General features: G+C 36.4%; 1 protein-coding gene across 2 annotated transcripts in view; it reads left to right on the top strand.

The window, feature by feature from the left end:
• The window catches only part of RSBN1L (round spermatid basic protein 1 like), a 66,163-nt gene that overhangs the window by 40,265 nt on the left and 9,886 nt on the right, over positions 1-16,012 (top strand). The window contains exon 3 of one of the 2 annotated variants that reach the window (XM_082691858.1): positions 6,814-7,454. In XM_082691858.1, the coding sequence (XP_082547984.1) occupies positions 6,814-7,454 (641 nt within the window). Of the gene's footprint in view, positions 1-6,810; positions 7,455-16,012 lie in introns of both variants that reach the window. The other variant, XM_082691857.1, reaches the window with a different exon arrangement.

Raw genomic sequence — 16,012 nt, 5'->3', positions numbered from 1 at the left:
GTGTTTGGTCCACAGATAATTCAATAAGTGGCTATGATTTTTTTTTTGTAAACATGTATGAAAGATTAACTCCTGTGATTGCAAAACAGCACAAAATTATCTCCTACGTGGGTAAGATAAAAATAATTAAATTAATAAAACATGTTTCGTTTGGAAAATAGTGCCTGTCCCATTGTAAGCAGCCAATAAGTGTTAGCTATTATTATTATCCAGTAAAAACAATTAGCTCTGCTAGTTTATGAACAGGGAAGAGCCTTCTTTATTATTGGTCTCGTGCAACAATAACAGAATCAATATGGTAGGGGTGGTGTGCGGTTACTACTATGTCCCCCTTTTTCCTTCATGACTTTCAACCCTTATTTTGTCTTTATAATTTTCTCCTTCTGTGATAATGCTAATGTTGCAAGCTGTGGCTACTCGGGCATTGATTGTTTGATGACAGCACTTGAGCATCTAAAATAGATGCTAATTCTTACTTTACACCAGTCTCATTTCCTTCAGGTTTTCATCAAAAACTGCATCAAACTGAGTATGACTAGAGAAACGTACATAATTATATACATGCCAAAAAGGTTATTTATTTATCTGAGAGAGAGTCAGAGAGAGCACAGAGGGAGAGGGAGAAGCAGACCCCTATTGAGCAAGGAGTCCAATTCGGGGCTGGATCGCAGGGCCCTGGGATCATGACTTGAGCTAAAGGCAGCTGCTTAACTGACTAGCCACTTAGTCTCCCCAGAAAGTTTTTATTAATGCAGAAATCCTATAAATGTTTTTCACTTATGAAATAGGATTACTTGCTTTATGAGAAATAGTCTAAAGGAACAAGTGAATTTAACACATAAGCTTATTCAGCTCATCCTTTTATAGTTAATGTCTGCCAACTACTTTTTCTGAGCATACTTATATCCTCTAGCCATTTTTATGTTGTGAAAAGTGATAAGAACAGAAATGTTATGATTATAGTATTTTTTTTTTTAAAGATTTTATTTATTTGTCAGGGATAGAGGGAGAGAGAGCGATAGAGCACAGGCAGACAGAGAGGCAGGCAGAGGCAGAGGGAGAAGCAGGCTCCCTGCCGAGCAAGGAGCCCGATGTGGGACTTGATCCCAGGATGCTGGGATCATGACCTGAGCCGAAGGCAGCCGCTTAACCAACTGAGCCACCCAGGCGTCCCAGATTATAGTATTTTTGAGGGTAAGTTTTATCATTATAGTATATCACAGAAGCTTGCTGGTGAGCAGCAGGCATGAGGGTTGGAAGAAGCCAATATCCAAGATTATTGGTAGTATACCAAAGGTCACAGGTAGGTAATTCTTGTTAGGAAGAGTGAAAATAATTGCTGTGCAAAAAAAAGCAAAGTCATTCCCGAAAGACCAGAGGTTGAAAATAGCTAAGCTAATTACTCCTTTTTTTTCTATGTATGATAATGGAGTTATATATAAATATTAGTTCTTATATTAGATATGAAATCAGAACCAGTTTTTCTGGACAGCCTTTATTTTTTCTATTCACACTAAATGTATACTAAGGCTGGGGTGGTGGAAATAAATGCCAGTAAATTTGTGATTTTATTTTAAACTTTTTTTTGTATAATTAGCCATTAACAACGTATACTATTTTTGTTTCTGTTTCTGTGTGTGTGAAAAAGAGGGGCTCTTTTTCTCTAGCTATGTGTGTGCACCTTTCTCTGTAGCTGAATCTCTCTTTGCCTCGCTTTGTATTTATGTGTCTGTGGTGCTGTGTGTATGTGTATGTATATTTGTGTGGGGTGCACTGTGTGCATAGATCCATGCATCTGTGGAGGAAGGATCCCCTATCAACCTTATACCTTTATACTTTTTGAGGGTCCAAAGTACTAAGAACCCATCTTTCTTTTATGGGTGGTTATTAGGATCCTTTTAATAAGATATGCTCTGATTTGAAGAATTACAAGATATAGAGAAAGGTGTACTTTAAATACTTTTTAGGGTCACCTGGGTGTCTCAGTTGTTAAGCATCTGCCTTCATTCAGCTCAGGTCATAATCCTAGGGTCCTGGGATCAACTCCCTGCATCTATCTCCCTGCTCAGTGGGAAGCCTGCTTCTCCCACTCCTTCTCCTTGTGTTCCCTGTTTCGCTCTCTCTCTCTCTGTCAAATGAATAAATAAAATCTTAAAAAAAAAACAAAAACTTTTTAGTGGAAGAGAAGAACATTGATACTCAAAATTATCTAATTTCCTTAAATTATTTCATTTTTGTTTCTCCTTAAAGTATTTTAAAATTTTGTCACTATATAACTACTGCATTTCATATGTCATTCTACGACAGGAAATGAATGACAGATTATATAAAACTTTAAAAATCTGTAGTGAATGCTAGACAGTTTGGTTTAAAGGTAAAGAGTATATTTTACCTGTGTCCATCAGAGGTCCTGGAGACTACCCATAGGTTTGGTGATTCACTAAGACGATTCATAGGACTGCATATAGGTAAGATATCCTCATGGCTATGAATTACTGTAGTGGAGGATATAAAGTAAAATCTGTAGAGAGAAAAGGCACACGGGGGGGATGTCTGGAGGGAACCAGGCACAAGCTTCCAAAAGTACTGTCCGAGCGGAATCACACAAGATACACTTAATTTTTCGAGTACTGAATTGTGCCAACACATGTGAAATGTTGTCTGCCAGGAAGTTCATTAGAGACTTGATACCCAAGATTTCTATTGGAGGTTGATTACACAGGCATCTTCTGTCCAGCATGTATAAAAATTCCAGGCTCTCAGAAGGAAGATATGTTCAATATAATACATATTGCTTACACAAAAAGTTTAGGTATAGTGAGCCACTCTTAACAGGGAATTGTGGGAACATTCCCAAAGAACAAGTTTCTCAGATGCCAGCCAGGGGCCAACCTTGCAAGCAGGCCTTTCTAAGATTAGCAGTCTCAGGCATGTTACTTTAACTTTCTTCTGCATTTTGTGCTTAGTTTAGTATTTAATTACAGAGTAGCTTGTCTTGGGAATTTAATTCCTTAAGGCTCAAAATGAGACTCTCTTAACTGATTTTTTACTATTTTGCATTTTTTCATCTATTTAATACTATTGCTATTTTCATCCCTTTCCTGTTGTACCTATTTCATTTCAAAGTAACATATATCCTTATGACTGGATGTTTTCTATTTTACTTTTTAAACATGTGTTATGCATAAAAGGAATAGGATGTTGAGCTTATATTCTCATTCAAATGAAATTGTTTATTTTGGCAGTCCACTTAATGCGTAATTTTATGTTTTTTTTTTTTTTCATTTTAAGGTTTTATTTATTTATTTGACAGAGAGACAGAACGAGAGAGCATAAGTAGGCAGAAGGGCAGGCAGAGGGAGTGGGAGAAGCAGGCTCTCCACTGAGCAGGGAGCCCAATATGGGGCTCCATCCCAGGACCCTGGGATCGTGACCTGAGCCGAAGGCAGTCGCTTAACTGACTAAGCCACCGAGGTGTCCCATTTTACATGTATTTTCAATTTAGTTGTTATATTTAGGCCTTTTAACCTTTAAGTTCTGTTTTTTTAATTCATTGCTGTCTTTTTTCCTTGACACATTTAGATTTTGTTTACATATAAAACGTCTTTTGTCTTTTATTCTGATTACCTCCCTATTTTAATTTTTTTATTACTGATTTTGTTCTTCAGATATTAACCTGAATCTAATGTTTTGATAGTTCATCCTAGGTAGCAAGTATGAATTTGTTAATATATTTACTTACTTCAGGGGCACATGGGTGGCTCAGTGGGTTAAGCCTCTGCCTTCAGTTTGGGTCATGATCTTGGGGTCCTAGATCAAGCCCCGCATCAGGCTCTCTTTTTGGCAGGGAGCCTGCTTTCCCCTCTCTCTCTGCCTGCCTCTCTGCCTACTTGTAATCCCTCTCTCTCCGTCAAATCTAAGTAGACTCTTCAGAGAATTTTGTGACTTTACAAATCTGTCTAATCAATAAAGTTGAAAGGTTTTAGTTTTGCTTTTCATGATTATACCAGGTTAGTCTTCATGGCATATTTGTGAATTTTTAGAAAGTGATTATTTACTGTTCACATTAAACTTCCCCCTTTTAGAATTGCCGTCAAGTTGAGAGAATTTTATTTATTTACTTATTTATTAAATATTTTATTTATTTATATGACAAACAGAGATCACAAGTAGGCAAAGAGGCAGGCAGAGAGAGAGAGGGAGGAAGCAGGCTCCCTGCTAAGCAGAGAGCCAGATGGGAGGCTTGATCCCAGGACCTTGAGACCAGAGCTGAAGGCAGATAGGCTTTACCCTACTGAGCCACCCAGGCGCCCCGAGAATTTTTTTGTTTTTTAGTATTTATTTATTAAAGAGAGAGTGTGTGTGTGCACACAAGCTTGAGCTTGGAGCCCGTTGCAGGGCTTGATCTCACCACCCTGATACCACAACCTGAGCTGAAACTAAGAGTCTGATATTCGACAGCTGGAGCCATCCAGGTGTCCCAGCTTGAGAGCATTTTTATGTTTATTGTTTCCAAGATTAGGATTTAGTGGCATTTATATTGTGGAAAGCTTTGACTGAAAGGGAGACAAGGAAAAATTCCATAAACCTCAGTTAGCTTGTTGGTGAGAGAAATCTTCTCATTCATGGATTCATTAAATATTTATCTGTAACGATGTATTAAATGCCATGATGATTACTGTGACGGGGGGAAAAGTATCACTTCACTCTGAATTCCTATAAAAATTACTTGTTTCACTCATACAGTATGTGCAAGGACATCTGATACAGAGGTATCCTCTGAGTGAAAAAAAAATGACTTTATATGAATTTAGAATAAAGTGATTCCAGTTCCTACTAGAGAATTGAGGGAAAGAAAAATGAAGGAAGTGATACGAGTTATTTCTAAGGAATGGGTAAGAAAGAAAGGGTATTTTAGGGAGAGGAAATGCCTTTGCAAGTAGTAGAGAGATAAGGCAGGAAGGACTAAGTGTTTTATAAGAAATTGTAAGTAGTGCAGATTGAGCAGTGAATGAAGTGCTTGAGAGTATTGTCTTGGGATTCCATCCTGGGGTGGTTATATTTTATGTGCTAAGTATAGAGAACCCTTGAAAGAAGTTTACTCAGTGGATGAGTATGATCAAAGAATATATAAAATTTATAGGAAGATTGATAAGGCTTCAGCATTCAGGATGCTGGTCATGAAGCTGTTAGACCAAAACGTAGTAAGGAAGTTAAAAAATCAAGGATGAACTGGATTATTGTTAAACCTTGGAGAGATCAGGAAGAGTGACTGAAAGAATATCACTGGATTTGACATTTGAACGTTCTGGGAAAGTAAATTTGAGTAGACTGGATGCAGACCTAGAATTTAAGGGATAAGAGTGATAAAGTAATAAACGGAAGGCACTTGAAATAGATGGTTCTTTATGAAAAGTTTTGTCATAAGAGGAGAGGGAACTATTTTTGTAAGGGCTTTTGGATTTGGTGGGAAGGATTTACTTTGAACAGTAGGCAGGACATCTCACTCACTGGAGACCTGAATAAAAGACATGTGACTATAGAAAAATTTAGTTAAGGAGATTGAGAGGATTTAATTCATAACACGGTTGAGTATAAAAGTGAAATAACAGGTAGAAACACTGAATGCCTTCTTTTCTTAAGTCTTACCTTATTGGCTTTCTCATATTATTTTAGGAAGCATAATATTTTCTTGTGAAGATGTTTACTTTCTCCTTTTTTCTTACTGTACAGAAATATATCATGATAATGTTACATGTTTATATGTAGCTGTATAGACTCCATGGATGATTCTTTTATTTTTTGGAATTCTAAATTTCTGGGTACAGAGTCTACTTGACTTCAGTTACAGAAGCTTATTAATATATAAGCTTATGGGCGCCTGGGTGGCTCAGTTGGTTAAGCAACTGTCTTCGGCTCAGGTCATGATCCTGGAGTCCTGGGATCAAGTCCCACATTAGGCTCCCTGCTCGGCGGGGAGTGTGCTTCTCTCTCTGACCTCTCCCCTCTCATGCTCTCTCTCTCATTCTCTGTCTCAAATAAATAAATAAAATCTTTTAAAAAAAGAAAAAATATATATGCTTATAATGCCCCAAATCTTTTACTTTTATATTTATCTCTTTACTAGTACATGGTATAATTTATGCCTAGGACATGAGAAATTGTTGTAATTCTGTCATCTTCTTTATGGTGCCTTACTGGGTTTTCATCAGGAGCTGTGCAGACTCCAGTGGACCTCTACAATAGCCCATTTTAGATGTGAGAGTAATTTACTGAGGAAATACAGTAAAAAGCCAAAGAATTGCTACATTTGTTGCTTTTCTACTATGCAAGTCGCTTTCTCCCTTTATGGTTTACAAGTCTTGACACATATAATTTTGAAGAACTTAGATGAGTAAAAATGATGCTATGTATCAGTGGGAAACATCTGGAGGTTGTTATCCATATTGACCTCTGTTTACCTTCCCATTTTTTATTTTCTGCATTTAAATGTGAAGATAATGCTTTCTAAAACTTCCATTTATTACTTTAGTAAACAGTGACTGAGAATCTGCTACATGTCAGAATGGTACTGCACACTATAGGTATAAGTTTGTCCTAGGCCTTTGTGTTCGTTTGTGTGTGTGTGTGTGTGTATGTGTGTGTGTAGAAAGAGGGAGAGAGACTAAATTATGATTATAAGTACTTTGTGAAACAAGTCCTAAATATAAACCGAAATCTGAGTAAACTGCTTATTTATTGTAAGACAGTTCCTTAAGCATGATTTTTTAAGTAACTAAAATACAGAGACTTTAAAGAAATTTTTTCCAGCAGGTGGGAAGGAGAAACCAAAAACAAATGCCGACGACTTACAAATTAAAAAAGTAAAGAAGAAAAAGAAAAAGAAACATAAAGAGAATGAAAAACGGAAGCGTCCAAAAATGTATAGCAAATCTATTCAAACTATCTGCTCAGGATTGCTATCTGATATTGAAGATCAAGAAGCCAAAGGCATCCTAAATGATAATATAAAGGATTACAGTGGAAAGAGTTTGGATAGCAAGAATTATGAGTCCAAAATTCCTGAGAATAGTGAGTTTCCATTTGTCTCATTAAAGGAGCCACGGGTTCAGAATAACCTCAAAAGGTTGGACACTTTGGAGTTCAAGCAGCTCATTCATATTGAGCACCAGCCTAATGGAGGTGCAAGCGTTATCCATGCCTACAGTAATGAACTCTCCCACCTGTCTCCTGTGGAGATGAAGAGGTTTGCAGAAGAGTTTGTGGATCTAGTGTTCAGTGAAAATGAAAACTCTGCAGCTTTCTATGTAATGGGTATTGTTCATGGGGCAGCTACTTACTTACCTGACTTTTTAGACTACTTTTCATTTAATTTTCCCAATTCGCCAGTGAAAATGGAGATATTAGGAAAGAAGGATATAGAAACGACGACTATGTCCAATTTTCATGCTCAGGTAAGAGGTTTTTAGTTTTGTTTTGCTTAAAGCTTACATGTTTAAGACAAGTTTCAGTTTTTTATTTTGCTACAGGTTTGAAATAAAAAGGTAAGGATGTAATGACAACTCTTGTGATTATTAAGAATAAATTACCTTCTTGATGTGATCATAAGAGTTTAAATTTCAGAGTCTGCTTAATCTTTTTTTCTTAAAGATAATTAATGAAATAAGATTCTGCTGTCCTTTCTTGCAAATACTTATTTTGGAAATAGAAGGAGTGAGATGAATTTAGCCATATATTTTCCACTTAAGCAGTTCTCTTACCCAAAAATCGCTTAAAGTTGTCTTCTTGCTGTATGTCTTAAAATTGCTTAACACTGGATGTGTCAGATAGTGGGTGCTGAGTAAATGTTAGCTGTTAAATATATTGTGGTACAAAGGAATCCGTTAATTCTATATTTATGTGAGGAGATTAGCGTAGCAGTGCATTTATTGAGCTAACTTCCTTTTCCTACCCTTCTCTTTGGCATAGAATGTATATTATTTTAGGAAGCAGAGGCAGAATCAAGTTGGTTGGCTCTTGAAAGCGAATGTGGACTCATCTAAAAGGCCATTGCCATTTGTTACCGCTCTCAGATCAGGGACGGCTTAGGCCTGGAGATCAGCCAGTTTTCATATTTATGGGTGCTAAAGTTCCCAGTTTCCTAAGTAATAATCGGCATCATTCTAGTTTGGAAGGAGGGAAAAAAGTAAAGAAGTCTCAAAGAGGTCTTAGTGATCATCTGTCCTAACCTTTCTCACTTTACAGATAAGCAAACAAACATAGATAGAAGTAACTATTTTAAGGTTGGCAGTAGTACCAGGAGTAGAACACAATATCCTTAATCTTCATCCGGAACTGTTTTACTTACTCTGAGTACATTTCTTTTTTTGATATATATTTAAGTTATAGTCTCCATCTTAAATGATAGTCTGGATATCCAGTCACATGCACACATACTTACTTTTATTTCTGATTTCTTGAGTCATTCCCAGGAAAAGTCCTATCTCTTAATCTAATTTGTGGTATCCCTCCAGAGACTGATTTTTTTTTTTTTTTTAGGATTTTATTTATTTACTTGACAGAGATCACAAGCAGGCAGAGAGGCAGGCAGGCAGAGAGAGAGGAGGGGAAGCAGGCTCCCCACTGAGCAGAGAGCCCGATGGGGGCTCGATCCCAGGACCTTAGGATCATGACCTGAGCCAAAGGCAGAGGCTTTAACCCACTAAGCCACCCAGAGACTGATTTTTTAAAAATCATTTATAGCGTTTTTTATTTGGGAAAATGCTTTGTGAATTATAGGGATTAACTTATAAACATAGGTTTAGAGACAGATCAGTTTATAACTTGAGGCTTTTCTTTTCCTGTGAGAACCTTTCTTTCAAATTTGATTTGTAGTAATACTGTATAGTCATTGTAGTGTGACTGGGTTAGTGTGGGTAACTTGATGAGCTCTGATACGGGCTGGATGGAAAGAGAAGGGAGCTTGTCCTGGTCTTGCCATTTACTAGCTGTGATACCACACAGCTACTTAAGCTCTTAAGTCTGAGTTTCCTCACCTACAAAATAAAGATAATATTACTCAATTCACAGGGCTATTCGTTAGAAATATTTCCTAGAATATTAACAGGCTATACAAAGAGTGTTGTTATATTAACTTAGTATAGTATTATGACTTCCCATTTTGTTGAATAGGTGATGGCTAGCTTCTGAATGAGGATTTTTAGTGTGTTAATTTAGGGTAGGGAGTTAAGCAAATACTGAAGATCAAAAATTAGCACAAATAAATTATATACAGATAAGGAGTTGACTAAATTATAATATATGGACATAGTGGGAGATTACTGAGCCATAAAAGGAATGAAATACGGGTACATGCTGATGCATGTGGTGTGGATGAGCCCTCAAAATATGTTGAGTGAAAAACTAGATGTAAAAGCTCCCATATTGTATGATTTCATTGACATGAAATAATCAGAATAGGTAATCTATAGAAACAGACTGCAGATGGGTGGCTGCCAGGACCTGGGGGAAAGGGACCTGCAGTAAACATGGGGGGGTGCATCTATCTGTTCAATATAATGATTTCATTTCCTTTGGTTTAATACCCACAAGTGAAATTGCTGCATCATATGATAGCTTTATTTTTCATTTTCAATTAAAAATTTTTTTAAAGATAAACTTTTTGAAGCTTTTGTTAAACTGATTTTTTTTTTTTAAAGATTTTATTTATTTGACACAGAGAGAGAACAAATGCAGGGAGGAAGGGCAGAGGGCAACAGAGAAGCAGGCTCCCCGCTGAGCAGGTTTCTTTTGGGTATGTATATAAGATTGGGATATCAGGATCAAAAAGTATGCACATGTTTAGCTTTACTAGATACTACGGGTTTTCCAAAGTTATTGTACCAATTTACATTCCCACCAGCCCTGTTCCACAGGCTATCTTGGTTAGTGTCTGTCTTTTTCATTTTAGCTATTCTGGTCCCTGTGGAGTAATATCTCATTGTGGTTTTAATTTGCATTTCTCTGATGACTAAGGAAGTCAAGCTTCTTTTTTTATAATTATTGTTCAATTGGATATCCTCTTTCTAAAACCAATGAGTTGAGTGTACTCAACTTTGAGTGTACTCTTTTGTACATTTTCCTATTGGCTTTTCTTTCTCATTAGTTTGTTGGACTTCTTAATACATTGTGGGTGAGAATCTTGTCAGCTATATGTATTGTAAGTATGTCCTCTGAGTGAAAAAACTCTTAAGAGTGTCTTTTGATGGTATCTAGTGGAGTAAGTATCAGTTTTGCTGTTCTTCCAGATTTTCTTGGCTCTTTATATTTCTGTATAAACTTTACAGTTAGCTTTTCTGATTCCACAGAAAAATCTGCTTAGGATATTGATTGGGATTACACTGAAGCTGTAGTTCAAATTTGTGTAGAATCGGTGTCTTTACAATATTGAATCTTACAGTCTGTGATCATGGGATTTCTCTTCATTTGTCTTTTTTTTCCCCTCTCAATAATAAGTACTTTTTTTTTCATCCTATAGCTCTTACACATCCTTTTGAGTTTTATTCCTGGGTGTTTAAGGACTTCATTTTATTGATCACTCTTTTTGAAAACTTAGAAGCTCTGAGTACCTTTTAGAATATGACATTAACACTCATCTCGAGAAACTGAAAATGTGTCTTGTGCCTTACTTCTCTTCCAGCATCCTTCTTCCCCTTATCTATGCTATTACTGTGCATCATGCATGCATGTTAGTAGAATCACATAGTGAAGCTATGCATTTTGGTGATGGCAAATGAATTAGCCTACAAACTGCTAGGTCAATTTGTTTTCACCAAAACAGTTGGTTGACGTAATGTTAATAGAATTAATTGTGATTAGTATTCTAGGGGAGCAAGGAAAGGAGGTATCAGTCAGTATTGGAATATAGTTTCACTTAATATCAACCATAACAAAGACAAGTTATAGAAAATAAAGCCAAATTCATGTTCCAGCCTGATGATTTGGTCATGACTTTGTGTTAACAAGTTCAAGGGGTTAGAACCTGCTCTATTTGAGAAAGAGTGATTTTTACAAAGCAGAGGAAAGCAGAGCTGTAGAGAAGTTCTGAATTTTAAAATTTTATAATCCAGTAACTACCCTTTAATTCCCCTTTCTGCCTTTTATATTCTGAAAAACCTTTGATCCAGTCAAAACCAGTCTGAAAAGCATTACTCAAAAGACCTAGAAACATGTGAGAAGAAATTACTGAATGAGTTGATAGCAAAGGATACACATCTGACCTTGGTTGTTTTTACCTAATCTTAGTTTGGAAATTATACTTAATAGCATTAAAAAAATCTGTGTAATGAGTTAGCACTATTTTTTAGTGGATTAAACAGTATATATTTTAATGTGTCATTAATAATAATTAATGATTATATTAATTGCATAATTAACTATTATATAATGTATTATTTATATATCGAATAGCTATAGATTTTTATTTATAATAAAATTCTTAAACATTTTATTTATGATAAAAACATATGATTTATATTAATTATATAATTAATTAATATATAGTATTTATATATAAAATAATTATATAATCAATTACATAAATAATATATCGATATAATAAATGATTATAGATTAATAATTAAGATCTATATTCCAGGGGCACCGGGGTGGCTCAGTGGGTTAAAGATCTATATTCCAAGTTTTCTTGTATTCTAATATTGTACTCTCTGCATATATTGAAGCTTGAAATGTAAATAAAGCCTCATTAATTTCAGTGTTAAAAGAGGTCTTCATATGCCCAAGTTTAGATCAGACCCAAAGGGGCGCCTGAGTGGCTCAGACAGTAAAGTATCTACCTTCCACTCAGGTCATGATCCCAGGGTCCTGGGATCGAGCCCCACATCGTGCTTAGCAGGGAACTTTTTTCTCCCTCTCCCTGTACTGTTACCCCTGCTTGTGCTCTCTTATTCTCTGTCAAATAAATAAATAAAATCTTAAAAAAATAAAATAGATCAGACCCCAAGAATTAATACCTCCAGCAGGGTAACTGTATATGATGACATAATTGTTACTGCAGCTATTGATAATGCATCCTGGTGATCCTAACTACTAGTGGCTTGTAGAACCCAAACTAAGTCCATCTTCATGAGATTAGTTTCTTTCCTCCTCCCTCCCTCCCTCCCTCCCTCCTTTCCTTTCTTCCATTCATCCATCCATTCTTCCTTCCCTCCCTTCCTAATTAAAATCTGTGCAATCAAAATTTAACCAAAATTCGTTTGCCCTTAGTTATGTTGAAACTAAAAGATGACAAATGATGTAGCCATTTCTATGATCTTTATAGTAATAGTGTTTATGTTTGTAATAATTACTCTGTAGTTGTCATAGAAACTCATTTTCGTACCTGTTTAGCTTTTATCCTTAAAACATTTGAGGTTTTTTGGTGGCTATGTGTGTACATATGTATACAGCAGAGTAACACACACACAGACGACACACACATGACAGTGACAAGATCAGGGCATCCTAGTCTGAATTCTTTTGGTTCTGGAATTATTTTTACTTGTATAATAATGTTTTCCATCTTCATCTTTATCCTTGTGAGTTGCCTGAAAAATTTTAAAATGATGTGAAATTATATGTTAATAGGTCATGTCATTTCTCTAATGTTGTAGCTTTGAGGTTAGTGATATAATGTCACTCAAACTGGATGATAAAAGTCTTTGAGAATAGAAACCTATACATGGATTTTTTTTTTTTAAGATTTTATTTATTTATTTGACAGAGAGAAATCACAAGTAGATGGAGAGGCAGGCAGAGAGAGAGAGAGGGAAGCAGGCTCCCTGCTGAGCAGAGAGCCCGATGCGGGACTCGATCCCAGGACCCTGAGATCATGACCTGAGCCGAAGGCAGCGGCTTAATCCACTGAGCCACCCAGGCGCCCTATACACGGATTTTTATTTTAAGTTTGTAACCTATCTATATCAATTCTTTTGCTGTAGAAAACAAAACCCTGAAAACGTAATAGCTTAAAGTGATTTCTCACAGTTCTTTGGGCTGTCTAGAGTGTTCTTATGGTCTTTGTTATCTTGTCTGGGGCTGGATGATCTCATTCACGTCTGGTGGTTGGCAGGTCAGTTGGGAGATCTTGCTGTATGTCTAGTGGTTTGGTGCAGTGTCACCTGTAGTGGTGATCACATTTCTTTCATCATGTAGTGGGTTAGCCTGGGCTCATACACATGATGGTTGTGATAAGAGTTCCATAGAGCAAAGAGAATGCAATCCCCAGTGACAAGCCTCTGCTTGTGCTGTGTTTGCTAATAATGTCCATTGGCTAAAGGAAGTGAAATGGCCAAACCCGCATTCAGTTCGGGATGATAGGACTGGTGCAGTTATGTTGCTGAGATGTGAGCATACATACTTGAGAAGAATTTTTGGCCATTTGCAGCCTCCACATTTGTCCTAGTTTTACTACCAGCTCCATTTTGTTCAAATACTCATTTGATAGCAGGGAAACAAAAAAGGGAAGTAATACAGGAGTTTTGTCTGTCAAGGAATAAATGAGATTTCTTTCTTGTCAGCTCTATATTTAATCAGCATATACTCTGAGCCCTGCAGTTAGAGCTGTGAGAATATGAAAACTGGAGCAATTGTCTTCGAACCACGCTTTCCCTTCCACCAAACTCTAAATCTTGTTTTTATTTTATCCTGGTTCCAAGTTGTTTGTATCAAATAACTTAGGTCAAGGTGTTAACTCATGACTAAGTGGCTAATATTTTAATAGTAAACAATTATTAAATCTGATCTGATCTTTTAAGCTTTGCCCCTCTGCAAAATGAAGAAAGAATTAACTTTTTGCTGGGGTCATTCACTGTGCTGGGGAATAAAGATCATTTGATATGCCATCTTTGAACCATTGGCTACCTTTGCACTACATTCTTATTTTGACCATTTGTGCCTGTCACATCTTCCTTGAATGCTTATGAGCTGACCTGTACAAAATAATACTGTGGCAGGTACAGATGCTCTGATTGAGAAAGGGGACTTTTTCCTTTATTGTACTGATTTTAAAATGAATAATAGCACTTTCATGCCTATTTTAGTTGAAGTTATATGGATATTTTTGAAATAGAATGTTGACTAAATGTTACTGCCTGTTACATTTTGATTTGAAAGGCTAGGCCAGATGTGATGGGAGATGGCTCCCTCTTGTGGCACACTCATTTATGTTAGATTTTAGATGCCTAATAAGAATGTGAGGAGCTGAACTGTTTCTTAAAATAAGACTTTCCCTCTCTTTTTACCCCTCCGCTCAAAACACCCAGCAGAATTGAACCAATAGTCTCTTCTGCCCTCTTTCCCTCAATTTTTTTTCTGATTACTCTCCTTTTTTTGTATTCTTCAGATCGCTCACTATTATTCTGTGGAACTTTTGATGTCTTGAGATGTCGATTGGTATGCTATAACAACTGAGAAAAGCAGATTGGAAATCAGAATACTTTGTGTAATACTGAGCCAAATAAGTTATGTTTACTCTAAGACTTCTCAGAAATGTCAGTAATAGTCAGTGTGTCTGGTGAACTTCCCAAACAGAAGAGTTTTCCAAACTTAACTGGACTATATAGAATCCTCTTTTCAGGGGCTGTGATTTCAGGAAACATATTTTGGGAAACAGCAAGTTGTTTCAAGTGAGTCATTCTTCATGGTTTTTTGAATTACTTATTATGATATTTGCTTCTTCCTTTGTTGTAGCAATTTTTATACATAAAACAGTTTTAAGTCTTACAGATTTTTGGCATTGTATTCTCTGTCAAAAAAGCTATTTTACTCTTTTTGTAGCAGGCTGACCTCAGAGTCATAGGTCTTTTGTTTTAAAAATCACTTTTCAAGTAATGAATAATGAATAGGATTTTAGTTTATTTTTTAAAGATTTTATTTATTTCAGAGAGTGAGTATAAGCTTGAGTGGGGAAGGGACAGAGGGAGAAGCAGACTTCCCACTGGGGGGCTGGGGGTAGCCATGCTAGGGCTCAAACCCAGGATCCTGGGATCATGACCTGAGCCGAAGGCAGAGGCTTAACGGACTAAGCCATCCATCCAGGACTTCCTTGGATTTTAGTTTAAACATAATTGAACAGTTCATTTCTTGTTAACCAAAATTTCTGAGATTTTGTTATTGGCACTTACTGGCAGTGGGTACAAGAAGTCTCTTATTTCCTGTTTTTTCTTTCCCTTTATAACATTTATAGAGAATGTATGAGGGGAAAGATAAACATGCAGTAATGATGTTGGTAGGTGTTTTGGTGGGGGTGGGAAGGGTGGGGAAAGGAGCTGTAGGGAGGAGATTTAGATTAAAAATGGTCTGTTCTTTTTTTTATTTATTAAAAAAAATTTTTTTTAAGATTTTATTTATTTATTTGACAGAGAGAGATCACAAGCAGGAAGAGAGGCAGGCAGAGAGAGGAGGAAGCAGGCTCCCTGCTGAGCAGAGAGCCCGATGGAGGGCTCCATCCCAGGACCCTGGGATCATGACCTGAGCTGAAGGCAGTGGCTTAATCCACTGAGCCACCCAGGCGCCCTGGTCTGTCTGTTTTAACAGGCACTATTTAAATGTGAACTATTGAAATATAAGCATTTGCAAGTAATAAATATTATTTCTTTTACTGTGTTGTCTTTTGAAAGAGCTATATTTAAATTGAGAGGAAAAATATGTGTACTCTTTGTAACAATGCATTTTTCTTTTAGGAAGCATGTAGGATATGTTTTAAAGCAGTGACATATTTGGTATTTGGTATTTTCTAGTAATTTTGTAAACTACATTAGAAAACTGATGGTTTGATTAATGTTTACTGAAGTAAAAAAAAAAAGATACAGTAATCTCATGTCCAGTATCATCAGGATGTGAGGTTTTTCAGATAGGTGGTTTTCTAGATAATGGAATTCTTTTGTTTTGGGTACCAAGATTTTAATGAAGAATCCTTTTTTCAGTCTAGGCTTGTCATTATGATGCTATGTATGCTTGCTTCTTGCTACTCCAC

The sequence above is a fragment of the Mustela nivalis genome (genome assembly GCF_964662115.1).
Source record: "Mustela nivalis genome assembly, chromosome: 12".
NCBI classification, from domain to species: Eukaryota; Metazoa; Chordata; class Mammalia; order Carnivora; family Mustelidae; genus Mustela; species Mustela nivalis.
The sequence above is the reverse complement of the archived record's forward strand: the minus strand, read 5'-3'. Positions and strand labels throughout refer to the sequence as shown.